Source organism: Chlorocebus sabaeus, chromosome 6 (genome assembly GCF_047675955.1).
Source record: "Chlorocebus sabaeus isolate Y175 chromosome 6, mChlSab1.0.hap1, whole genome shotgun sequence".
Classification (NCBI taxonomy): Eukaryota; Metazoa; Chordata; class Mammalia; order Primates; family Cercopithecidae; genus Chlorocebus; species Chlorocebus sabaeus.
The window spans coordinates 60,185,902-60,211,123 of record NC_132909.1 but is presented as its reverse complement, the minus strand read 5'-3'; the positions used below and the strand labels follow the sequence as shown (position 1 = coordinate 60,211,123).

Here is a 25,222-nt window from a genome sequence, read left to right as displayed (position 1 = left end):
GCTCTGTCCTGTAAGTAGTGGGATGTGGCCACAGGGATTTGAGCAATGGAAAGAGACAATTAAAATGCTGGAAGAGATTAGCTGGGCATGGTGGCTCACACCTGTAATTCCAGCACTTTGGGAGGCCAAGGCAGGGGGATCACTTGAGGCCAGGAGTTTGAGACCAGCCTGGACAACATAGTGAGACCCCCATCTCTACTAAAAACAAACAAAAAAAATTAGCCAGTGTGGTGGTGTGTGCCTGTGGTCCCAGCAACTCAGGAGGCTGAGGTGGAAGGATCGCTTGAGCCCAGGAGATTGAGGCTGCGATAAGCTATGATTGTGCTACTGCACTGTCCAGCCTGGATAACAGAGTGAGACCCTGTCTCAAAAATAAATAAAACAAAATGCTGGAAGAGTAGCCAACATTTTTCTAGCAATGCTAGCCCATGCAATAAGGTGTAAGGACAGCAGTTTAAGTATTGGGAAGGAAGAGGAAAAGCTTAATTCATTTGAAATCATTGCCTATCTAAAATAAATCAATATCCAAACAGAAGGAGAGAAGCTGAAAGAATAAAATAAAATGAATCAAGAAATTGACTAAAAAGCTATATAAAATAAAGGCCGGCCAGGCACGGCGGCTCATGCCTGTGATCCCAGCACTTTGGGAGGCCGAGGCGGGTGGATCACGAGGTCAGGAGATCGAGACCATCGTGGCTAACACGGTGAAACCCCGTCTCTACTAAAAACTACAACAAAAATTACAGGCGCGGTGGCAGGCGCCTGTAGTCCCAGCTACTCGGGAGGCTTAGGCAGGAGAATGGCATGAACCCAGGAGGCAGAGCTTGCAGTGAGCCGAGATCATGCCACTGCGCTCCAGCCTGGGTGACAGAACAAGAGTCTGTCTCAAAAAAAAAAAAAATAAAAATAATAATAATAATAATAAAGGCTAGGTATGATGGCTCACACCTGTAATCCCAGCACTTTGGGAGACCAAGGTGGGTGGATCACTTGAGGTCAGGAGTTCGAAACTAGCCTGGCCCACATGGCAAAACCCTATCTCTACCAAAAATACAAAAATTAGCCAGGCATGGTGACAGGTGCCTGTAATCCCAGCTACTCAGGAGGCTGAGGCAGGAGAATCCCTTGAACCTGGGAGGTGGAGATTGCAGTGAGCTGAGATCATGCCATTGCACTCCAGCCCGGTGTACAGAGCAAAACTCCATCTAAAAAAAAAAAAAAAAGCTGTGATTTTGCTTTATACAGTAATAATGGGTTAGAAGATACAAAGGAAAAAATCCCTTTCATGATCAATAGCGACAAAAAATGAAATATCAAAGACTAAACTTACAAATGTGCCATGCCTGTGACAATAATTATTATATATAATTATAGAATTACAAAATTTTGCTGAAGGACATAAAAGTAGACTAAATAAGCAGAGAGACACAATATCATATACAAACATGTACGTGCGGTCATCGCCCCTTCCCCACAGCTAAGATAGGGACCTTTCTCCGTCACTCACTGGTGCACGTGACCTTGGATGCTTGACCTACGTGCCAGGATGGGGCAGCCAGAGGAACTGAAGAGGGAGGGGTGAGGAGACCCCAGAAGAGTCAGGGAAACCAAGGAGGGGCCCCCAAGTATCTCTTTGAACCTAGGGACTGTAGATAAGAAACTCAGAGATGGAGGTTCTGGGAGTTCAGGGTGAGGTCCTGCCTTCATGGGGTCCTGGCTGGTGACCTGCTGTCTTGCAGAGTGTGGCTTGCAGCCTGCCTGGAGGATGGCCGGCAGGATCGTGGGCGGTGTGGAAGCGTCCCCGGGGGAGTTTCCATGGCAAGCCAGCCTTCGAGAGAACAAGGAGCACTTCTGTGGGGCCACCATCATCAGTGCCAGGTGGCTGGTGTCTGCCGCTCACTGCTTCAATGAGTAAGCCTCCATCCCAAAGCACCGAACCCAAACCCTCTGTATTTCTCCTGCCTTCCCTCAAGCACTGGGGGCGTCACTTCAGATTTCCTTAGAGCCCCTGGAAGTAATTTTTTCTTTTCCTTTCTTTCTTGCTTTTGTTGTTGTTGAATCTGAGTGCATTTTTTTTTTTTTTTTTTTTTTTTTTTTTTTGAGACGGAGTCTCGCTCTGTTGCCCAGGCTGGAGTGCAGTGGCCGATCTCAGCTCACTGCAAGCTCTGCCTCCCGGGTTCACGCCATTCTCCTGCCTCAGCCTCCCGAGTAGCTGGGACTACAGGCGCCCGCCACCGCGCCCGGCTAGTTTTTTGTATTTTTTAGTAGAGACGGGGTTTCACCATGTTAGCCAGGATGGTCTCGATCTCCTGACCTCGTGATCCGCCCGTCTCGGCCTCCCAAAGTGCTAGGATTACAGGCTTGAGCCACCGCGCCCGGCCTGAGTGCATTCTTTTGATTTTATTATTATTATTTTTTGAGACAGTCTTACTCTGTCACCCAGGCTGGAGTGCAGTGGCGTGATCTCAGCTCACTATAAGCTCCGCCTCCTGGGTTCACACCATTCTCCTGCCTCAGCCTCCCGAGTAGCTGGGACTACAGGCACCCGCCACCACGCCCGGCTAATTTTTTGTATTTTTAGTAGAGATGGGGTTTCACTGTTTTAGCCAGGATGGTCTTGATCTCCTGACCTCGTGATTCACCCACCTCGGCCTCCCAAACTGCTGGGATTACATGCGTGAGCCATCATGCCCAGCCTCTTTATTTTATTTTATTTTTTCTTTTGAGACAGAGTCTCAGTCTGTCGCCCTGGCTGGAGTGCAGTGGTGTGATCTTAGCTCACTGCAACCTCCACCTCCTGGGAAAAAGCGATTCTCTTGCCTCAGCCTCCCAAGTAGCTGGAACTACAGATGTGTGCCACCATGCCTGGCTAATTTTTTTTTTTTTTTTTTTTGTATAATTAATAGAGATGGGTTTCTGCCATGTTGGCCAGGCTGGTCTCGAACTCCTGACCTCAGGTGATCCGCCTGCCTTGGCCTCCCAATGTGCTGGGATTACAGGCGTGCCCAGCCTGACTCTACCATTTCACATTCCCACCAACAGTGCACAAGGGTTGCAATTTCTCCACATCCTGCACTTGCTGTTCTTTTGAGAGTAGCCATCCCAGTGGGTTTCGTGAAGCAGCATCTCCCTGTGGTTTTGACTTGCATTCCTCAGCGACTAATGACATTTTGTTGATGTTTTGCTCATTGTGGACATTTTTTGCATTCACTTTGATTTTTTAACATATTGTGTTGTGTTGTGATATTATCCTTTTTTTTTTTTTAGACAGAAGCTCACTCTGTCGCCCAGGCTGGAGTGCAGTGGTGCAATCTCGGCTCCCTGCCACCTCTGCCTCCTGGGATCAAGCAATTCTCCTGCCTCAGCCTCCTGAGTAGCTGGGATTACAGGCGCCCGCCACCACGTCCAGCTAATTTTTGCATTTTTAGTAGAGACAGGGTTTTGCCGTGTTGGCCAGGCTGGTCTCGAACTCCTGGCCTCAAGTGATCTGCCCGTCTCTGCCTCCCAAAGTGCTGGGATTACAGGTGTGAGCTACAGTGCCCAGCTCGATATCATTTATCTTGACGGCTGAGATTTTTGGCAACTCTTTAAATTTTGTGCCCAAGGCTCATGGCTGGCTCCCCTCACCCTAATCCCAACTCTGTCGGATCCTGCCTTTGTTTAAAATGTTGATACTTGGCCAGGCTCTAGTGAGCTTGTGGCTCATGACTGTAATCCCAGCACTTTGGGAGGCTGAGGCAGGGAGATCACTTGAGGTCAGGAGTTTGAGACCAGCCTGGCCAGCATGGCGATACCCTGTCTCTACTAAAAACACACAAAAAAATCAAACCTGTCATCCCAGTTACTTGGGAGGCTGAGGCACGAGAATCACTTGAACCTGGGAGGTGGAGGTTGCAGTGAGCTGAGATCTCGACACTGCACACCAGCCTGGGAGATAGAGCGAGATTCCATCTCAAAAAAAAAAAAAAAAATGTTGATACATCATGCATCATGCATTCTTCTGCAAGTGCGATTTTTTCTTTTTTCTTTTTTTTTTTTTGAGACAGTTTGCCTGTTGCCCAGGCTGGAGTGCAGTGGTGCAGTGATAGCTCACTACAGCCTCAATCTCCCAGGCTCAAGCAATCCTCCTACCTCAGCCTCCTGAGTAACTGGAACCACAGGTGCACGCCCCCACACCTAGCTCATATACATATATATATATATATAAATTTTTTTCCCTTAGAGTCTCTCTCTGTCGCCCAGGCTGGAGTGCAGTGGCACAATATCGGCTCACTGCAACCTCCACCTCCTGGGTTCAAGCAATTCTCTGCCTCAGCCTCCTGAGTAGCTGGGATTACAGGCGCCCGCCACCATGCCTGGCTAATTTTTGTATTTTTAGTAGAGACGAGGTTTCACCATTTTGGCCAGGGTAGCCTATTTTTTTTTTTTTTTTTTTTTTTTGAGATGGAGTCTTGCTCTGTGGCCCAGGCTGGAGTGCAGTGGCGCGATCTCGGCTCACTGCAAGCTCCGCCTCCCGGGTTCATGCCATTCTCCTGCCTCAGCCTCCCGAGTAGCTGGGACTACAGGCGCCCGCCACCACGCCCGGCTAATTTTTTGTGTTTTTTAGTAGAGATGGGGTTTCACCGTGTTAGCCAGGATGGTCTCCATCTCCTGACCTCATGATCCACCCATCTCAGCCTCCCAAAGTGCTGGGATTCCAGTCGTGAGCCACCGTGCCCGGCCTGTTTTTTTTTTTTTTTTTAAGACTGCATTTCGCTATGTTGCCCAGGCTCGTCTTGAACTCCTGGGCTCAAGTGCTCCTCCCGCCTCAGCCTCCAAAAGTGTGGGATTACAGGCATGAGCCACTGTGCCCGGCCTAATTTTTATAAACACTATTAATAAATATTAATTTAGGGGGGGATGCTCCTTAAATTTTGCACCCAAGATGAGTGTCTCATCTGCCTCCCCTGTCGGCTCTGACTCTTGGTGGCCTCTGACCTGGGGTTTGCTCCTGCAGATTCCAAGACCCGACGGAGTGGGTGGCCTATGTGGGTACGACCTACCTCAGTGGTTCAGAGGCCAGCACCGTGCGGGCCCGGGTGGCCCAGATCGTCAAGCACCCCCTGTACAACGCAGACACGGCTGACTTCGACGTGGCAGTGCTGGAGCTGACCAGCCCTCTGCCTTTCGGCCGGCATATCCAGCCCGTGTGCCTCCCGGCTGCCACACACATCTTCCCACCCAGCAAGAAGTGCCTGATCTCAGGCTGGGGCTACCTCAAGGAGGATTTCCGTACGCATCTTCCTCTGCCTGCAAGTGAACTCAGGCAGGCGGGCAGGCAAATAACGCAGAAAAGGGCCGGGTGTGGTGGCTCAAGCCTGTAATCCCAGCACTTTGGGAGGCTGAGGCGGGCGGATCACGAGGTCAGGAGATCGAGACCATCCTGGCCAACATAGTGAAACCCCGTCTCTACTAAAAAATACAACTACAACAACAGCAACAAATTAGCCTTGGGCCGGGCGTGGTGGCTCATGCCTGTAATCCCAGCACTTTGGGAGGCCGAGACGGGTGGATCACGAGGTCAGGAGATTGAGACCATCCTGGCTAACACGGTGAAACCCCGTCTCTACTAAAAATACAAAAAATTAGCCAGGTGCGGTGGTGGGCACCTGTAGTCCCAGCTACATGGGAGGCTGAGGCAGAAGAATGGCGTAAACCCGGGAGGCGGAGCTTGCAGTGAACCGAGATCCGCCCACTGCACTCCAGCCTGGGTGACAGAGAGAGACTCTGTCTCAAAAAAAAAAAAAAAAAAAAAAAAATAGCCAGGCATGGTGGTGAGCGCCTGTAATTCCAGCTACTCAGGAGGCTGAGAATTGCTTGAACCCGGGAGGCGGAGGTTGCAGTGAGCCAAGATTGTGCCACTGGACTCCAGCCTGGGTGACAGTGGGAGACTCTGTCTCAAAAAATAATAAAAAAATAATAATAATAATGCAGAAAAACACAGTGGGTCTGCATTATTCTCTGATTCTGTATTCACAAATTCCACTGCTTGCTAAGATATATTTATAACCCATCATCGATGCTACTGCAATTTTTTTTTTTTTTTTTGAGACGGAGTCTCGCTCTGTCGCCCGGGCTGGAGTGCAGTGGCCGGATCTCAGCTCACTGCAAGCTCCGCCTCCCGGGTTTATGTCATTCTCCTGCCTCAGCCTCCCGTTTTTTTGTTTTGTTTTGTTTTGTTTTGTTTTTTTGAGATGGAGTTTCGCTCTTGTTGTCCAGGCTGGAGTGCAGTGGTACGAACTGTGCTTACTGCAGCCTCCACCTCTGGGTTCAAGCAATTCTCCTGCCTCAGCCTCTTGAGTAGCTGGGACTACAGGCATGTGCCACCACACCCAGCAACTTTTTTTTTTTTTTTTTGTATTTTTAGTGGAGACGAGATTTCACCATGTTGGCCAGGTTGGTCTCGATCTCCTGACCTCATGATCCTCCCACCTCGTCTTCCCAAAGTGCTGGGATTACAGGTGTGAGCCACCTCACCCAGCCAAAAAATTTGATCTTAATGTACTGAAATGCACATCTAAATAGCCGCACGTGGCCAGTGGCTACTGCATTGTGTGGTGTAGTTTCAGGGGTGGTCAGTCAGTCACAAGATGACTGACAGAGGGAAGTGGATCCAGTGGAGAAAAATAAGGCGGGGGTGGGGGCTGCAGCTTTAAATAGGGAGGTCAAGAGATGCCTCCTGGAGCGAGGAGATGAAGGAGGAAGTCAGACAGATTCTGCAGGGACAAGCGTTTCGGGCAGCAGGAACAGCATGTGCAAAGGCCCTGGGGTGGGAGGACAGCAAGGCAGCCCCGGGGCTGGAGTTGATGTGACCTGATTTAATGTTTAGCAAGAGTGGCGCTGGCTGCTGGGTTGGGAATGGATTTCAGTTGGGTGGGACCAGAGTGACAGAAGTGAGTGAGGAACAGCTGTAATGACCCAGGCAAGGATGGGCGTGAGACAGGGGCTGATTCTGGGTGTATCTGGGGGCTGACTTGAGGCCGACTTGGAATTTGAGGACTGTGGATCTGGAAGGAGGGGCCTGAGATCCTTGAGATGGGGAATGCTGAGGGCGGAGCTTGTGGAGGGGAGATGAGGATCTCGGGCTGGGGGTGTTATGTCTGATGCCTCTTCCTTGTCCAGGCAGAGAGTGTTACCAGGTGAGGTGTTTATCTTTTGCAGTTTCAGAGCCAGGTGTTGTAGGCGGCCATGCTTGCAGCTGGGGAAACTGAGGGAGGCTCGGAGAGGAGATGTCCTTCAGCCTCCCAGCTCAAAGTGGCTGCCAGGGCTCCGGCACTCTCACCCTGCTTTTCTCTCCCCATCGGGCCAGTGGTCAAGCCAGAGGTGCTGCAGAAAGCCACTGTGGAACTGCTGGACCAGGCACTGTGTGCCAGCCTGTACGGCCACTCACTCACTGACAGGATGTTGTGCGCTGGCTACCTGGATGGGAAGGTGGACTCCTGCCAGGTGAGCCCCCGACGCCCCAGACCCCAGAAAAACACAGAAATAGACAGGAGCGTGTTCAAATGCTGTGCAGTTCACAGATATCTGGATGTTCGTTCTTGAGGAATTTTAAAGCAGTTGGGACTGAGAGAGGCAGGTGCTGCTTAGAGGATCTTCCAGAAGCTCTAACCTGACTGCACTTCCTCCTCTACCCTCCATGGCTCCCTGCTCCCTCCCAGTAGGCCCCAGGTGCGTGCCACAGAGGCTGGGGTCCTTGTGTAATCTCCCTGGCTACGATGGGGTCCCTGTGTAAATCCCCCCAGCTGCCCTCTAAACCGGGACTTGTGTGGGGACACAGATGCTGTTCCCAGCGCCAGGCTGATACCACATACCACCCAAGAAACACCTCTTGTATGAATGATGCCAGCACACACCCTGGGCATCAGATTCTCTCCATCTGTACGGGAAAGGTTGGTCTACGGGAACCCCGTGGACTCTTGCCCCTGGGTGGTCAGCTGTGCCAAGAGCGACCTGCAGGCTCAAGAACTTTCCAGGGCTGGGCACTGTGGCTCATGCCTGTAATCTCAGCACTATGGGAGGCCAAGGCAGGTGGATCACTTGAGGTCAGGAGTTTGAGACCAGCCTGAGCAACATGGTGAAACCCCATCTCTACTAAAAATACAAAAATTAACTGGGCGTGGTGGCGGGTGCCTGTAATCCCAGCTACTCGGGAGGCTGAGGCAGGAGAATCATTCGAACTGGGAGCCGGAGGTTGCAGTGAGCTGAGATCACGACATTGCACTTCAGCCTGGGTGACAAAGCGAGACTCTGTCTCAAAAAAAAAAAAAAAAAAAAAAAAAAAGAAAGAAAGAAAAGAAAATTGGGTCACTCAAAGCTGCCTCTGCTGTTTACCTGGAACCTTCTTTTTTTTTCTTTTTTTTTTTAGATGGAGTCTTGCTCTGTCGCCCAGGCTGTAGTGCAGTGGCATGATCTCAGCTCACTGCAACTTCTGCCTCCCAGGTTCAAGCGAGTCTCCTGCCTCAGCCTCCAGAGTAGCTGTGATTATAGGTGCGCGCCACCACACCTAGCTAATTTTTGTATTTTTAATTAATTAAGACAGTGTCTTGCTCTGTCACCCAGGCTGGAGTGCAGTGGCACCATCTTGGCTCACTGCAACCTCTGCCTCCCAGGTTCAAGCGATTCTCATGCCTCAGCCTCCCAAATAGCTGGGATCACAGGTGCCCACCACCACGCCTGGCTAATTTTTATATATATATATATTTTCACTTTTATCCTCAAGTTTATTCCTGTGGTAAAACTAAAATAATTTAATATTTGAGAGATCAACAGAAACAGGAGAATAATAATAATATTAATTATTGCTAATATGTGTTGAGTGTTTACATATAGTGTTACATATAGTATTCTAAGCATAATACTATGATGCAAATTTTTTTTTTTAAATTATACTTTAAGTTCTAGGGTACATGTGCATAACGTGCAGGTTTGTTACATATGTATACTTGTGCCATGTTGGTGTGCTGCACCCATCAACTCGTCAGCACCCATCAACTCATCATTTATATCAGGTGTAAGTCCCAATGCAATCCCACCCCCCTAATTTTTATATTTTTAGTAAAGACAGGGTTTCGCCATGTTGGCCAGGCTGGTCTCGAAATCCTGGCTTCAGGTGATCTGCCCACCTCGTCCTCCTCAAGTGCTGGGATTAGCGGTGTGAGTCACCATGCCCAGCCGACAATTACATTTTTTGTTTTCAATGTATCTCATTGCTCTTTCTTCTTTCAGCCACTTGGTCTTGTTTTGCAGTGTTCTGTTCTTGTTTCATGGACACCATTTCTTCTTTTTCTCTGAGGATCGTAATTTAATCCCAGTTATAGTTCTTCTATATTCTATATTTGTGGTTAACTGTATTTCAGGCAAACGTAAGTTTTTCTGTTGTAACTGAGTGTCTTTATTTCATGGAGATTGGAATCCCTCAAATGGTGCTTAAGAATGAAAGGCCGGGTGCAGTGGCTGACACCTGTAATCCCAGTACTTTGGGAGGTTGAGGCACCCAGGTCTCTTGAGGCCAGGAGTTTGAAACCAGTCAGGGCAGCATAGCAAAACTCTGTCTCTACAAAAACAAAAACAAAAATCAGCCGGGTTTGGTGGTGCATGCTTGTAGTCCCAGCTACTTGAGAGGCTGAGGTGGGAGGATTATTTGAGCCTGGGAGGTGGAGGCTGCAGTGAGCCAAGATCACAGCACTGCACTCCAGCCTGAGTGACAGAGTGAGACCCCATCTTAAAAAAAAGAAATTGAAAATTTAAAAATGTCACTAAATTCTTGATGTGATCTCATATTTGCTATTCACTTTCTCTTGGTGGGGGACATTAACACCCTGTGTTCTTGGATTCTCTGTCCCCTTTCAAGGGGCCAAAGACCTCCTGGTCTCGTTGATCTTTTGTGGTTGCCCAAATCCCTTTTCTACCTCAACCAACCCAGGTCCTCTTGAGAAAGCTTTCTCTTTTGTCTGGAGCTTCCACACACGGGCTGGGCTGCCGCTTCCCTCTGTCAGCTTCTCATGATTCTTCATGGCTTCAGTCCACCGCCAGGATCTCCCCTGCCTAATTTTTTAGCATGGTTGTGGATTCCTGTCTTTTTTGTGCATACCTTTGCTCTTGTTTCTAAGGGCTGGTGGGTGAGGAAAAGATAGGGAGAGACTGCTACACGTGCTTAGATTGCCATATTGAAACCAGAAGCTGGAGAAAATGCTAGGAACTAATAAGAGAGGGCTCGTCTTTAAGAATGCAAGAGTCGGCCGGGCCCGGTGGCTCACCTGTAATCCCAGCACTTTGGGAGGCCGAGGTGGGCAGATCACTTGAGGTCAGGAGTTCAAGACCATCCTGGCCAACATGGTGAAACCCCGTTTCTACTAAAAATACAAAAAATTAGCCAGGCGTGGTGGCACGTGCCTGTAATCCCAGCTACCTGGGAGGCTAAGGCAGGAGTATCACTTGAACCTGGGAGGCGGAGGTTGCAGTGAGCTGAAATTGTGCCACTGCACTCCAGCCTGGGCAACAGAGCAAAACTCTCAGAAACAAAAACAAACAAAAAACACAGAATGTGAAAGTCAGGGTGAGCTGGATATAGGAAGGTAAAAAATGGTGAGGCTGGATGAGTGAGAGCAGATGAAGCAATGCTTCATTGGGAGCAGTGCTGCAGCTACCAGTGAGATATCTGGAGGCACCCACATGGCAGTCATACCATCAGCCTAAGCAAGTGGTGACATTATCAAAGATCTACTGGGTTAAGAAGAGGAGGGGATGTTACTTATTTGGGTCACGTTTTAGCCTTCCAGATGTAGGACTAAAAGACATCTTGGAGATCCTATAGTCCAACTGTCTTGGGTTGTTTTTTGTTTTCTTCTTCTTTCGCCACAGAAGAGGAAAACAGGTTCTGAGATGTGATTGATCAGCCCACAAGGGCTCTGTGAGCTCGTGTGGAGAGAGGTCCTGGCAGTCCCAGCTCAGAGCTCCTTCTTGGGCCTTGCAGCCCTGGCATTTGGACTGGCTGCTGCCGACCCATCCTGAGGGCGTGTTTTGGTTTCCTAGGGCGACTCAGGAGGACCCCTGGTCTGCGAGGAGCCCCCTGGCCGGTTCTTTCTGGCCGGCATCGTGAGCTGGGGAATTGGCTGTGCAGAAGCCCGGCGTCCGGGGGTCTATGCCCGAGTCACCAAGCTACGTGACTGGATCCTGGAGGCCACCACCAGAGCCAGCATGCCTCTGGCCCCCACGGTGGCTCCTGCCCCCACCGCCTCCAGCACGGCCTGGCCCACCAGTCCTGAGAGCCCTGTGGTCAACACCCCCACCAAATCCACGCAGGCCCCCAGCACTGTGCCTCTTGACTGGGTCACCGTTCCTAAGCTACAAGGTATTTTCGGGGCAGAAAGGAAGAAGATGATGTACGCGCCTATCTATCTTGATTTAGGGAGAATTGATATCTTCATAGTATTTTCATAATTTTGGGTCTTCCTGTTCAAGGAAAGGTCATGTGTATCCATTTATTCCCATCTTCTGTTGCGTGTACGCTCATGGTATCTTTCTGTCCATAGGTCTTGTCCATGTCTTGCTAAGTATGGCGATCTATCAATGGAATACTTTTTTTTTTTTTTTTTTTTTTTTTTTTTTTTGAGACAGAGTCTCACTCTGTCACCCAGGCTGGAGTGCAGTGGCGTGATCTTGGCTCATTGCAACCTCCGCCTTCTGGGTTCAAGCGATTCTCCTGCCTCAGCCTCCCGAGTAGCTGGGATTATAGGCGTCCGCCACCACACCCAGCTAATTTTTGTATTTTTAGTAGAGACAGAGTTTCCTCATGTTAGGCTGGTCTCAAAGTCCTGACTTCACGATCCGCCCACCTCAGTCTCCCAAAGTGCTGCAATGACAGGCATGAGCCACCTCGCCCGGCCTGGAATACTTCCTATTATATTTTCAAATAGCTTGTACCCAGACAACTTGTAGGATTGGCCCGGCGCGGTGGCTCATGCCTGTCATTGCAGCACTTTGGGAGACTGAGGCAGGAGGATTGCTTGAGGTCAGGAGTTCAAGACCAGCCTGGACAACATGGCAAAACCTGGTCTCTACTAAAAATTAGCTGGGCGTGGTGGAGGGCACCTGTAATCCCATCTACTCGGCAGGCTGAGGCAGAAGAATCGCTTGAACCCAGGAAGCAGAGGTTGCAGTGAGCTGACATGGCACCACTGCACTCCAGCCCAGGTGATAAGAGCACAACTCCATCTCGAAAAAAAAAAAAAGAAAAGGCCGGGCGCGGTGGCTCAAGCCTGTAATCCCAGCACTTTGGGAGGCCGAGACGGGCAGATCATGAGGTCAGGAGATGGAGACCATCCTGGCTGACACGGTGAAACCCCGTCTCTACTAAAAAATACAAATAACTAGCCGGGCGAGGTGGCAGGCGCCTGTAGTCCCAGATACTCGGGAGGTTGAGGCAGGAGAATGGCGTGAACCCGGGAGGCGGAGCTTGCAGTGAGCCGAGATCTGGTCACTGCACTCCAGCCTGGGCGGCAGAGCGAGACTCCGTCTCAAAAAAAAAAAAAAAAAAAAGAAAGAAAGAAAAATACAAAAAAAAACTAGCTGGGCAAGGTGGCGGGCACCTGTAGTCCCAGCTATTCGGGAGGCTGAGGCAGGGGAATGGCGTAAACCCGGGAGGCGGAGCTTGCAGTAAGCTGAGATCCGGCCACTGCACTCCAGCCTGGGCGACAGAGCGAGGCTCCGTCTCAAAAAAAAAAGAAAAGAAAAGAAAACTTGTAGGACTATATCTGTTTCCAAAACCTGTTAGTTACTTTCATATATATATAAATATATAATTTTTTTTTTTTTTTTTTTTTTTTTTTTTTGAGACGGAGTCTCGCTCTGTCACCCAGGCTGGAGTGCAGTGGCCGGATCTCAGCTCACTGCAAGCTCCGCCTCCTGGGTTCACGCCATTCTCCTGCCTCAGCCTCGCGAGTGGCTGGGACTACAGGCACCTGCCACCTCACCCGGCTAGTTTTTTGTATTTTTTTTTTAGTAGAGACGAGGTTTCACCGTGTTAGCCAGGATGATCTCGATCTCCTGACCTCGTGATCCGCCTGTCTCGGCCTCCCAAAGTGCTGGGATTACAGGCTTGAGCCACCGCGCCCGGCTTTTTTTTTTTTTTTTTTTTTTTTTCCTGAGACAGAGTTTCACTCTTGTCGCCCAGGCTGGAGTGCAGTGGTGCGATCTTGGCTCACTGCAACTTCCACCTCCTGGTTCAAGTGATTGTCCTGCCTCAGCCCCCTGAATAGCTGGGATTACAGGCGTGCATCACTATGCTCGGCTAATTTTTGTATTTTTAGTACAGTCAGGGTTTTGCCATGTTGGCCAGGCCGGTCTCGAATTCCTGACCTCAGGTGATCTGCCTGCCTTGGCCTCCCAAAGTGCTGGGATTACAGGTGTGAGCCACCGCGCCCGGCCATGCTTCATTTCAGTTCACCTACACCCCATGCTCTGTTCCGAAACCCCATAGCAATCGTACCCCTTCCTTTTCTGAGCTGCCCCATGGGTCTCCTGGAGTGCAGCCCTGTCTTTGCAAGGAGCCCGTAAACCCGGCTTTGTGGGCTGCGGGCCTGTGGCGGGGTCTGTTGCGGGGGGTCCTCAGGTTGACTGGGCTGCTGCTGTTGCTTTGTTAACTTCTGTCCCCCAAGCTAGGCCACGAACTTGCTGCAAGACCTTGGGCAAAATATGGACACCTCCAAGCCTCCACGCCTTCATCTGTGGAATGGGCGGGATTGCGGCACCTTTAGGGCCTGGCTGCAGTTGGTGTCCTGGGACCCTACCCACCCCCATGCTCCCATCCGAGCAGGCCAAGATCCCCAGACCTGGTCTTGTGTCCCCCTTCCAGAATGTGGGGCCAGGCCTGCAATGGAGAAGCCCACTCGGGTCGTGGGCGGGTTCGGAGCTGCCTCGGGGGAGGTGCCCTGGCAGGTCAGCCTGAAGGAAGGGTCCCGGCACTTCTGTGGAGCGACTGTGGTGGGGGACCGCTGGCTGCTGTCTGCCGCCCACTGCTTCAACCAGTAAGGCCCGCCTCCTCCAGGAAGGCTGCCCGGTTTCCCCTCCTCATCAGCCCCTCCCTGTCAGAAACGATCCTGCTGGGGCTGCCTCATGGTGCCCCCCGCCACCCCTCGCCCCACCCTGGGGAGCAGCCTTTCCTCTCCTGAGGGCAGCTGAGAGACAGGAGGGAGCCGGTGCCAAGGCTTCTGAGGACAAACAAAAGGGGAGGGGGAGAAGGTTCCTTCCCCATTGCTTGCTACCCAGGCAGCATTTATCTTGGAGATTCCCAGGCACGGTGGCCCACATCTGTGGTCCCAGCTACTCAGGAGGGTGAGGCAGGAGAACTGCTTGAGCCCAGGAGGTCGAGGCTGCAGTCAGCCTGATGGTGCCACTGCACTCCATCTGGGGCAGCAGAGCAAGACCCTGTCTCAACAAAAAAAGACTCATAAAGCTGTAGGGGGTTGGGAGAGCTTTGGCACAGGTGTAGAAAATGAAGCCTGAGGGTCCCCTGAGTTGCCCAAGGTCCCCCAACTCGGGATCCTTTTCAGGAGGAGCCCGGCAGCCCCTCTTCCCCTGGTCCTCCTCCCTGGAGCCGAGGGTCAGAGGAATGGTCCTGGGACCCAGGCAGCCCTGTGTGGCTTTCCAGGGGGGATGCATCAGCCCTGTCCGTCCCCCAAGAAGGCGGGCATGTGCTGGAGGGCGGGCACGTCTGAGGGCCCTGTCTCCACAGCACGAAGGTGGAGCAGGTTCGGGCCCACCTGGGCACTGCGTCCCTCCTGGGCCTGGGCGGGAGCCCGGTGAAGATCGGGCTGCGGCGGGTGGTGCTGCACCCCCTCTACAACCCTGGCATCCTGGACTTCGACCTGGCTGTCCTGGAGCTGGCCAGCCCCCTGGCCTTCAACAAATACATCCAGCCTGTCTGCCTGCCCCTGGCCATCCAGAAGTTCCCTGTGGGCCGGAAGTGCATGATCTCCGGATGGGGAAATATGCAGGAAGGAAATGGTGAGTCCTGCCCCGATCGAGGGGAATGGTGGATTTATTCTCCAGGGCCTGGCCTGGGGAGGACCAGGATGGGCATCTCTTACCTGGACCTTAAACCAATTCCATGGCACAGGGACCTCTGTGGCTGATCCCTTTGTCTTTAGTCCCACTGCCCACACACCACTCACCTCCCCATTCCATCTGGGGGCAAAATCTGGCCGTTGCCTGTTTGTATAAATAAAGTTTTATTGGAACAAGGGCCACGTTCTCACAACAACAGACTGTCTATGGCTGCTTTCCTGCAATAGCAGCAGAGTTAAATACTTGTGACAGAGACTGGCCTTTAAAGCCGAAAATATTTACTTATTTATTTATTTATTTTTTTGAGACAGAGTCTTACTCTGTCGCCCAGGCTGGAGTGCAGTGGCCGGATCTCAGCTCACTGCAAGCTCCGCCTCCCGGGTTTGCGCCATTCTCCTGCCTCAGCCTCCCCAGTAGATGGGACTACAGGCGCCTGCCACCTCGCCCAGCTATTTTTTTGTATTTTTTAGTAGAGACAGGGTTTCACCGTGTTAGCCAGGATGGTCTCGATCTCCTGACCTCGTGATCCGCCCGTCTCGGCCTCCCAAAGTGCTGGGATTACAGGCGTGAGCCACCGCACCTGGCCTAAAGCCAAAAATATTTAAATTCTCTGACCATTTATAGAAAAACGTTTGCTGGCAGCCACATGCGGAGGCTCACACCTGTAATCCCATCACTTGGGGAGGCTTCAGCCAGTGGATCTCTTGCAGTCAGAAGTTTAAGACCAGCCTGGCCAACAGGGAGAAACCTCGTCTCTACTAAAAAAATACAAAAATTGTCTGGGTGCGGTGGCTCACGCCTATAATCCCAGCATTTTGGGAGGCCGAGACGGGCGGCTCACTTGAGGCCAGTAGTTCGAGACCAGCCTGCTGGACATGGTGAAAGCCCATCTCTACTAAAAATACAAAAATTAGCCCGGTGTGGTGGCGTGCGCCTGTAATCCCAGCTACTCAGGAGGCTGAGGCAGGAGAATCACTTGAACCCGGGAGGCGGAGGTTGTGGTGAGCTGAGATCACGCCATTGCGCTCCAGCCTGGGCAAAAAGAGTGAAACTCCGTCTCAAAAAAAAAAAAAAAGCAAACGTCCCACCCCAACAGTTAATGCTTCCCTTGACCTCAGAATGGCCTCCTGCACATTACCCAGGTGCTAGGGCGGCAGCCCCATGGGGACAGTGGGGAGACTCTTGCGCTCTGAGTGAGGAATCCAAGGCCCACCTCCTTCTCACTCTGTGGCTTTGTGTGATTCCTGCAACTCTGTGAGCCCCGGTTTCTTTGTCTGTGGGGTGGGGATGCTGCATCTCGGCACTGTTATCGGACCCGAACTAGAACTGCTCTGATGATCACTCTGCAAGTGGCGTTTCTGGGCTCTTTCCCTGGTAGCCACCAAGCCCGAGCTCCTGCAGAAGGCGTCCGTGGGCATCATAGACCAGAAGACCTGTAGCGTGCTCTACAACTTCTCCCTCACAGACCGCATGATCTGCGCCGGCTTCCTGGAAGGCAAAGTTGACTCCTGCCAGGTAAGCATTCCAAGGGGGAAACCGGGCAGTATTTAGATGAAATGCCCACACCCGTTCACCTGGCAGTTCTGTGTGTACAGACCTAGATATCGTCCCTCCCCTTCCTTCCCTCCCTTTCCTTCTCTCTCTTTGTCTCTTTCTGACGGAGTCTTGCTCTGTCACCCAGGCTGGAGTGCAGTGGCACGATCTCGGCTCACTGCAACCTCCGCCTCCCGGGTTCAAGCGATTCTCCTGCCTCAGGCTCCCGAGTAGCTGGGATTACAGGCATGTGCCACCATATTTTTGTATTTTTAGTAGAGATGGGGTTTCACCATGTTGGCCAGGATGGTCTCGATCTCCTGACCTCGTGATATGACTGCCTGGGCCTCCCAAAGTGCTGGGATTACAGGCGTGAGCCACCGTACCCAACCTAGATTTCCTTTTTTTTTTTTTTTGAGATGGAGTCTTGCTTTGTTGCCCAGGCTGGAGTATAGTGGCATGATCTTGGCTCACTGCAACCTCTGCCTCCTGGGTTCAAGTGATTCTTCTGCCTCAGCCTCTGGAGTAGCTGGGACTACAGGCATGTGCCTCCACGCCCGGCTAATTTTTGTATTTTTAGTAGAAACAGGGTTTCACCATGTTGGCCAGGCTGGTCTTGAACTCCTGACTTCAGGTAATCTGCCCGCCCTGGCCTCCCAGACTGCTAGGATTGCAGGACTGAGCCACTGCGCCCAGCCATAGCCACCATGCTCAGATTTCTGAAGGGCTCAACCATGCACGCAAAGACAGAGGTTAATTTTCCGGCTGGGTGCAGTGGCTCATGCCTGTGATTCCAGTGCTTCAGGAGGCTGAGGTAGGATCAGTTGAGGCCAGGACTGCAAAACCAGTCTGGATGACATAGTGAGACCCCGTCTCTACAAAAGTAAAATTGTCAGGCAGAGTGGCAGGTGCCTGTGGTCCCAGCTCCTTGGGCAGCTGAAGTGGGAGAATCTCTTGAGCCCAGGTGTTCTAGGCTGCAGCAAACCGTGATCACACCACTGCACTCCATCCTGGGTGACACGGCAACACCCTGTCTCAAAAAACAAAGGCAGGTGCAGTGGCTCCTGCCTGTAATCCCAGCAATTTGGGAGGCCGAGGTAGACAGATCACCTGAGGTAGGCAGTTCAGGACTGGCTTGGCCAACATGGCGAAACTCCATCTCTACTAAAAAAATACAAAAATTATCCAGGAAAGGTGGCGGGTGCCTGTAATTCCAGCTGCTCAGGAGGCTGAGGCAGACAGTATTGCTTGAGCCCAGGAGGCGGAGGTCCCAGTGAGCCGAGATCGTGCCACTGCACTCCAGCCTGGGCAACAGAGCAAGACTTCGCCTTAAAAAAAAAAAAAAAAAGGCATCAGATTTCAGGAGTAACTCTCAAAGTTAGATGCCATTATTAGGCCGGGCGCGGTGACTCAAGCCTGTAATCCCAGCACTTTGGGAGGCCGAGAAGGGCGGATCACGAGGTCAGGAGATCGAGACCATCCTGGCTAACATGGTGAAACCCCATCTCTACTAAAAAATACAAAAAAAAACTAGCCGGGCGAGGTGGCGGGTGCCTGTAGTCCCAGCTACTCCGGAGGCTGAGGCAGGAGAATGGTGTAAACCCAGGAGGCGGAGCTTGCAGTGAGCTGAGATCCAGCCACGGCACTCTAGCCTGGGGGACAGAGCGAGACTCCGTCTCAAAAAAAAAAAAAAAAAAAAGATGCCATTATTACTAATCAATACAAAATACCAATGACAGTGTAAATGCCCATTCATAGGCAGTAGTTAAAAGAAAGGTAGTAAATAACCTGCAATGGAAACTTACCCAGCCCAAGTTCTCAAACCAGACTCCTGAGTTCAAATCCTGCTTCAACTGCTGTGTGACCCCAGGCAAGTGCCTCAACCTCTCTGGGCCTCTGATCCTCATACGTAAAGTGAGAAGCCTAATGATGCCTATCTTCTAGGAGTGTTGTGAGATCAGTGTCTTGCATAGTCTTTTCTTCCTATGTATTCATTATATTGTATTTTTTTTTTTTTTTTTTTGAGACGGAGTCTTGCTCTGTCGCCCATGCTGGAGTGCAGTGGCCGGATCTCAGCTCACTGCAAGCTCCACCTCCTGGGTTTACGCCATTCTCCTGCCTCAGCCTCCCGAGTAGCTGGGACTACAGGCGCCCGCCACCTCGCCCGGCTAGTTTTTTGTATTTTTTAGTAGAGACGGGGTTTCACCGTGTTAGCCAGGGTGGTCTCGATCTCCTGACCTCGTGATCTGCCTGTCTCGGCCTCCCAAAGTGCTGGGATTACAGGCTTGAGCCACCGTGCCCAGCCTGTATTCTATTTTTTAATCATACTCTCTATATAATCATACTCTCTATTTAAAAATACTCTCTGTATCAGTGGGCAATTCATAATAGCTTTTTATCTTGAAAAAAATGTTGAGGCCAGGCCAGGTGGTGTGCCCTCTGCCCCCCCGCCCTCGATGGGGCCCACCCACAGTGGGAACACAGGAGGCTATGGCAGTGCCAGGAAGAGAGGGTCCCTGGAGGACCAACCAGTGCTCTTTCCTTCCTTTCTAGGGTGACTCTGGGGGCCCCCTGGCCTGTGAGGAGGCCCCCGGCGTGTTTTATCTGGCAGGGATCGTGAGCTGGGGTATTGGCTGCGCTCAGGTTAAGAAGCCGGGCGTCTACACGCGCATCACCAGGCTAAAGGGCTGGATCCTGGAGATCATGTCCTCTCAGCCCCTTCCCGTGTCTCCCCCCTCGACCACAAGGACACTGGCCACCACCAGCCATCCCCCCAGGACGACAGCTGGCCTCACGGTCCTGGGGGCCACACCCAGCAGACCCACCCCTGGGGCCGCCAGCAGGGTGACGGGCCAACCTGCCAACTCAGCCTTATCTGCCATGAGCACCACTGCTAGGGGACAGATGCCATTTCCAGATGTCCTGGAGGCCACCACGCACTCCCAGCTACCAGGTACCCGGAGAGACGGAGGGACCCCTGGGAGTGGAGGGTACCATGTGAATCAGCCCGGGCTGCCAAACAAGACACAACATCCTCTGTGGCCGGGCGCAGTGGCTCACGCCTATAATCCCAGCACTTTGGTAGGCCAAGGTGGGTGGATCGCCTGAGGTCAGGAGTTCCAGATCAGCCTGGCCAACGTAGTGAAACCCCATCTCTACCAAAAAAAAAAAAAAAAAAAAAAATTAGCTGGGTGCAGTGGTGGGCGCCTGTAGTCCCAGCTACTCGGGAGGCTGAGGCAGGAGAATCGCTTGAACCCAGGAGGCAGGTTGCAGTGAGCCTAGATCGTGTCATTGCACTCCAGTCTGGGTGACAGAGCGACTCCCATCTCAATAATAAAAATAAAACCAGGTGTGATGGTGTACGCCTGTGGTTCCAGCCACTGGGGAGGCTGAGACAGGAGAATTATTTGAGCTCAGGAAGCAGAGGCTGCAGTGTAGCGAGATCACACCATTACACTCCAGCCTGGGTGACACAGCCCGTCTCTAAAAAAATAAAAATAAAATGAAAGCAGGGGCTTTGATGGTTCACAGCAGTGCCACGTCCTTGGGTGAGTGTTTCTTGTGAACCTGGCAGCTGCCCTCATGTGGGTCTGTCCCCGCAGCCTGGGGGCTGTCACTTTCTCAGTCTGAGCTGATTTTTCCTTTTTCTTTTTTTTTTTTTCTTTTTTTTTTTTTTGAGACGGAGTCTGGCTCTGTAGCCCGGACTGGAGTGCAGTGGCCCGATCTCAGCTCACTGCAAGCTCCACCTCCCGGGTTCACACCATTCTCCTGCCTCAGCCTCCCGAGCAGCTGGGACCACAGGCGCCGCCACCTCGCCCGGCTAGTTTTTTGATTTTTCCTTTTTCAATAGCTATGGCCTTCCCAGGGCCCACTTCCTTGGGTCCAAAAGAGGTGGAGAAGCCCCGCCTTGAAATACAGGCAGGTTCTGTGTGGAGGCAGCTGGCGTTCCCAAGGACAGGGGCTGTGGCTGCTGTCACATTTCCCAAGGCCACCTGGTCTTGGGTCAGGGCCAGATGGTGCCCCGGCTGGTGGGGAACTGGCAGTTCCCCTTGCCGACCTTGGTATCTGCTGCGGGTGGCACAGGGGGAAGGGGGCACCCAGGGAAGCCAGCTGGGTGGTGACAGAGGGCGGGGAGGGGGGCTCGCCCCTGAGGAGGAAAATGGCCGTCTGGAGACAGCAGGTGGGTACGGGTCCCCTCCATGGGTGGTAACGGGGTTCCTGAAGCCCCCCGGCAACCACCCCATGTATTCTTGCCACAGCTGTGTTCTCAGGAAGGCCTTTGCACTTGGCACCGTCTGGGGAGGGCTCGGAGGCCATCAGGGATCCAGGCAGAGTGCCAAGGCAGGGCTGGGGCCTCTGGGTCAGGGCCCTGGTATGTGCAAAGGCCTTGGGGTGGGAGGGAACTTCTGGAGGACGGAGATGTGGGAGGCTGCCATGAGAGGGGCTTTCGGCCTGGCCCCGGCAGGGGAGAAGGTGTGGTCCCAAAGCTGAAGTCACAGGAAACAAATGCATTTCCAATGTTATTTGAGAAAAGCCCAAAGACCAAGCAGCAGGCCCAGCATCCTTTCCTGCCGAGTTTTCCTGGGGCAGGTCCACCCGCGCATCCGGGGCTCCCAGGGGAATTCACGGAGGGGCGGCGCCCTGGGGGGCTTCGTGGAGGAGGCGCCCTGGGTCCACCTGCCCATGCGCCTGGCTCCCTCCGCAGACTGCGGCCTGGCGCCGGCGGCGCTCAGCAGGATTGTGGGCGGCAGCGCAGCGGGCCGCGGGGAGTGGCCGTGGCAGGTGAGCCTGTGGCTGCGGCGCCGGGAACACCGCTGCGGGGCCGTGCTGGTGGCAGAGAGGTGGCTGCTGTCAGCGGCGCACTGCTTCGACGTGTGAGTCCCAAACGCTCCAAATGCCCCTGTACGTGTCTGTAGCTCACCTGGAACCGAACTATTGCCCGAAAACGCACCGTGACACCCTCTTTTGCCGGAGTGCCCTCCCCGACCCCAGCTCCCACTGCCCCAGGCTGCTCCTCCCACCCCCATCCCCACTCCCTGCAGCCCTCCCCTGACCACCCACCCCTCAGCCTGCCCACCCTCCCCTCAGCCTGCCCACCCTCCCCTCAGCCTGCCCACCCACCCCTCAGCCTGCCCACCCTCCCCTCAGCCTGCCCACCCTCCCCTCAGCCTGACCACCCTGGGCTGTCCTACCCCGCGGTCCCCACCTAACCGGGGGCTGCAGCCCCTCCCAGCTCCAGGCCAAGCCCACGGGGACATTGGGGTCACTTCTTTCCCCAGCCCTCGCCCCTGGCACTTAGCTCCAGCCCCCGCCAAAGCCCACCCAGTAGAAAGCTGTCCTCCCCCGGGCCCAAGCCCTGGCAGGCGAGGGGTACGGTATTCCAGAGGGGACACCCAGCTCCGGGCCCTGCGGGGCTCGAGGTCAGAAGTGGAGCGGGGGGTGGACCCTCACGGCCACCAATATTTTCAGAGCGCTAATATTAGGTGGTGATGACTGCAATTCTTGGTGCTGCCTCGGTGACTGGTGGGGGACACTGAGCCCATTCCCAGACTGGCAGCCAGAGACCAAGAGGCCAAGAACCCTGGTCGGCCCCTGGGGGACACCGCAGGGGCCGGGGGCGCGGGGGCTCTGGCCGACGCCTGTCCTCGCGCACCCTCCAGCTACGGGGACCCCAAGCAGTGGGCGGCCTTCCTAGGCACGCCGTTCCTGAGCGGCGCGGAGGGGCAGCTGGAGCGCGTGGCGCGCATCTACAAGCACCCGTTCTACAATCTCTACACGCTTGACTACGACGTGGCGCTGCTGGAGCTGGCGGGGCCGGTGCGCCGCAGCCGCCTGGTGCGCCCCATCTGCCTGCCCGAGCCCGTGCCGCGACCCCCAGACGGTGCGCGCTGCGTCATCACCGGATGGGGCTCGGTGCGCGAAGGAGGTAGGCGCGCCCGGGGCCGGGGTGGTGCGGGGTGCAGGGCGGCAGCCGGACGGGGTCCCCACCCGCCTCGTCTCGCTGGTCCACAGGCTCCATGGCGCGGCAGCTGCAGAAGGCTGCCGTGCGCCTCCTCAGCGAGCAGACCTGCCGCCGCTTCTACCCGGTGCAGATCAGCAGCCGCATGCTGTGTGCCGGCTTCCCGCAGGGCGGCGTGGACAGCTGCTCGGTGAGCCCCGGCCCGGCCCGGGCGACCAGGGGCCCAGGTCCCGCCCAGCCGCCAGGGAGGGAGGGTTCCCGCTGCCACGAAGCCCACCATCCGGGCGCCACGCTCCGGTGCAGACTTCTCCAGAGGATCAAGCAGGGGGCCTTTTTGGCTCTGGAGGAATTTCCACTCCACAACCGTTTATTGGGTACCCACCGCATCCCACCCCTGGGCCTCAACGGCAGAGCAGGCACAGGCTGCAGCGGGAGGCCCCATTCCACTCCGAGACCACGTGGCGGGTGTCCATCAGTGTCTGCCACCTTTGCATTGAGCCCATTTTCCAGATAGTGAAAGTGCAGCTTCCAAGGGAAGCCACTCACTACGGTCACCCCTACGGGGGCCAATGACCCAAGGGCTGCTATAGGAGAGGTACCGGACTCTGAACCCCCGCTTCTCTCCCCAACAGGGTGACGCTGGGGGACCCCTGGCCTGCAGGGAGCCGTCTGGACGATGGGTGCTAACTGGGGTCACCAGCTGGGGCTATGGCTGCGGCCGGCCCCACTTCCCAGGTGTCTATACCCGGGTGGCAGCTGTGAGAGGCTGGATAGGACAGCACATCCAGGAGTGACCGCCACGTGACTGCCCAGGCCGGGACTCTAGGCAAAAGCAGCAGGAGCAGCAGGCCACCCAACACCCCACCTCACTGTACCCTACTCAAGGACGGGAGTGGGGGGGTGTGGGGGGGCTATAGGTCATGGGGATGCATTTTGGTAGCACCCTTTGTTCCAATAAACACAGCTGCTCCACCCCAGCTCACTGGCTCAGCACCTCAGTGTCACAGCGCGGACCACCTGCCTGGCACTCCAACAGGACCCGGGTGGAAGGAAGAGGGGTCAAAGCAAGCCTGGATAAGGGGAGGGCTGTCCCCCTTAACCTTTGGGGCAGGGGTGGTGGCAACAACACATTCCTCGTGACTCAGCAGCCCGGTGGCACTTAAGGGGAAATATGGACTTCTCCCAACCCAAGAGAGGCTGAGACCCTCCGAACTGGGGTTCCAGGGACACGCGTCAACTCTTCCCAGAGATCCCTCAGGAGGGAAATAAAGAGGTTTCTCTCCGCCCTCCAATTTATTTGCCCATCCGCAGGAGGTGACAGCTCCGGTGGGGTCTGACCACCCCCACCTCCAAAGTCCAGACAAGAGTTCTCCGCCCAGAAAATATGAGGCTGACCTGGGCCCACTAGGGGAAGACCCCAAAGGCCTGAAGGAGGTGCCACTGGGCTGCCAGCACTTTGGGAAGGCACAGGGCCCCCCCACCCCCGAGATCCAAGCTGCACTGGCTGGCAGGGGGCAAGGCGGGGGGTGGCGAGGACACAGTCCCGTCTGTCCCAGCACCGGTGCCACCCCGCTAAGCCCCGGGCAGGCAGTACGCACATGCGGGCCCCACCTTTCAGAGCACGTTTATGGAAATGAACGGGGCGGGGCGGCCCGTGGCCTCGCCCGTCACATATTGGCTCGTTCCCGCTGCAGCCGCGAGTTGTAGGCGCGGGACACGGTGTTCCAGGCGTCCATGTAGCGGTCCATGCACATGGCGATGCACTTCTGCGGGACCGGAGGGGCGCACAGCTCAGCTCGGGACCTCGCGCCCCCGGGGACCTCCCTCACCCCGGATCCAGGCCGCCCGGGCTGCAGAGTGCACGCGTGCGGTAGCCACTCCGCCGCGCCGCCTCCTTAGTCTGCGCACGCGCAAACGCCTCCCCCCTCGAATCCAGACCCTCGCGACCCTTGCCCCGAACCTCCGCGGGTCTCACCTGCTCGGAGTTGTCCAGGGAGCCCCCAGGTTTCCCGATACACTTCCGGAAACACTTGTCCGTCATCCTCTGTGGAGACACGCGAGGCTTTAGCCGCGACGTCCGCCCCCAGAGGTGGCCCTCTCGCCCCAGCGCCCGTCCCCGGCCAGCCCCGCACCTGCAGCAGCTCCTGCGCGTTGGCCACGGCGATCTGCACCTTCACCTGCTCCATTATGAGCCCTGGGTCCAGCTTTCCGCTGCTGGAGCCCCCGAAATCGGAGCCGAAGCCGCCCTCCATGGCTACGCAAAGTCAACCGGACCGAGGCCGCGTGCGCCGACCCGTAGCTGCGCCGGAAGCGGGCCGCCCGGGGCACCACGGGAAACGGAGTCCACGTGGGCGGGGACGGAAGACTACAACCCCCACAAGACCGCGCGCGCCCGGGCCATTCCAGGTCGCGCGGGGGGCCCTCTGCTCACGCGCAGGCCTGGACCTGCCGTTACCTACAAAAGCCACCCGTGGTTGCGACTCTGCGGGAAGGCGGCCGACTTCGCCCGAGGAGTGGGGGGGCCACTGCGTGCGGCCGAAGCCGATCACTTTGTACACAGGCTCTGTCTCCGGCTCGTCCTACCAGAGGCCTGCCGCGCATGCGCACGAGGCAGCCGGCGCGTCT

The 25,222-nt window shown here is 54.5% G+C and overlaps 2 protein-coding genes across 3 annotated transcripts in view; one reads left to right on the top strand and one right to left on the bottom strand.

Moving 5' to 3' along the window:
- TMPRSS9 (transmembrane serine protease 9) overlaps window positions 1-23,574 on the top strand; it is a 67,381-nt gene extending 43,807 nt beyond the window's left edge. For both annotated transcript variants that reach the window (XM_073017143.1, XM_073017144.1), the window contains exons 8-19: window positions 1,740-1,911; window positions 4,997-5,271; window positions 7,349-7,485; window positions 11,074-11,392; window positions 13,895-14,066; window positions 14,774-15,045; window positions 16,484-16,620; window positions 19,192-19,591; window positions 21,344-21,512; window positions 22,299-22,564; window positions 22,651-22,787; window positions 23,230-23,574. In XM_073017143.1, coding sequence (XP_072873244.1) covers window positions 1,740-1,911; window positions 4,997-5,271; window positions 7,349-7,485; window positions 11,074-11,392; window positions 13,895-14,066; window positions 14,774-15,045; window positions 16,484-16,620; window positions 19,192-19,591; window positions 21,344-21,512; window positions 22,299-22,564; window positions 22,651-22,787; window positions 23,230-23,391 — 2,618 coding nt within the window. In that variant the 3' untranslated portion in view covers window positions 23,392-23,574. The remainder of the gene's footprint in view (window positions 1-1,739; window positions 1,912-4,996; window positions 5,272-7,348; window positions 7,486-11,073; window positions 11,393-13,894; window positions 14,067-14,773; window positions 15,046-16,483; window positions 16,621-19,191; window positions 19,592-21,343; window positions 21,513-22,298; window positions 22,565-22,650; window positions 22,788-23,229) is intronic.
- A 297-nt stretch (window positions 23,575-23,871) lies between these two features.
- TIMM13 (translocase of inner mitochondrial membrane 13) lies at window positions 23,872-25,197 on the bottom strand. The gene is made up of 3 exons (XM_007994678.3): window positions 24,730-25,197; window positions 24,573-24,641; window positions 23,872-24,363 (listed from the first exon to the last, which is right to left on the bottom strand). Exons 1-3 carry the CDS (start codon window positions 24,847-24,849, stop codon window positions 24,265-24,267), a joined length of 288 nt encoding a protein of 95 aa, XP_007992869.1. The 5' UTR covers window positions 24,850-25,197; the 3' UTR covers window positions 23,872-24,264.
- Window positions 25,198-25,222: the final 25 nt, after the last annotated feature.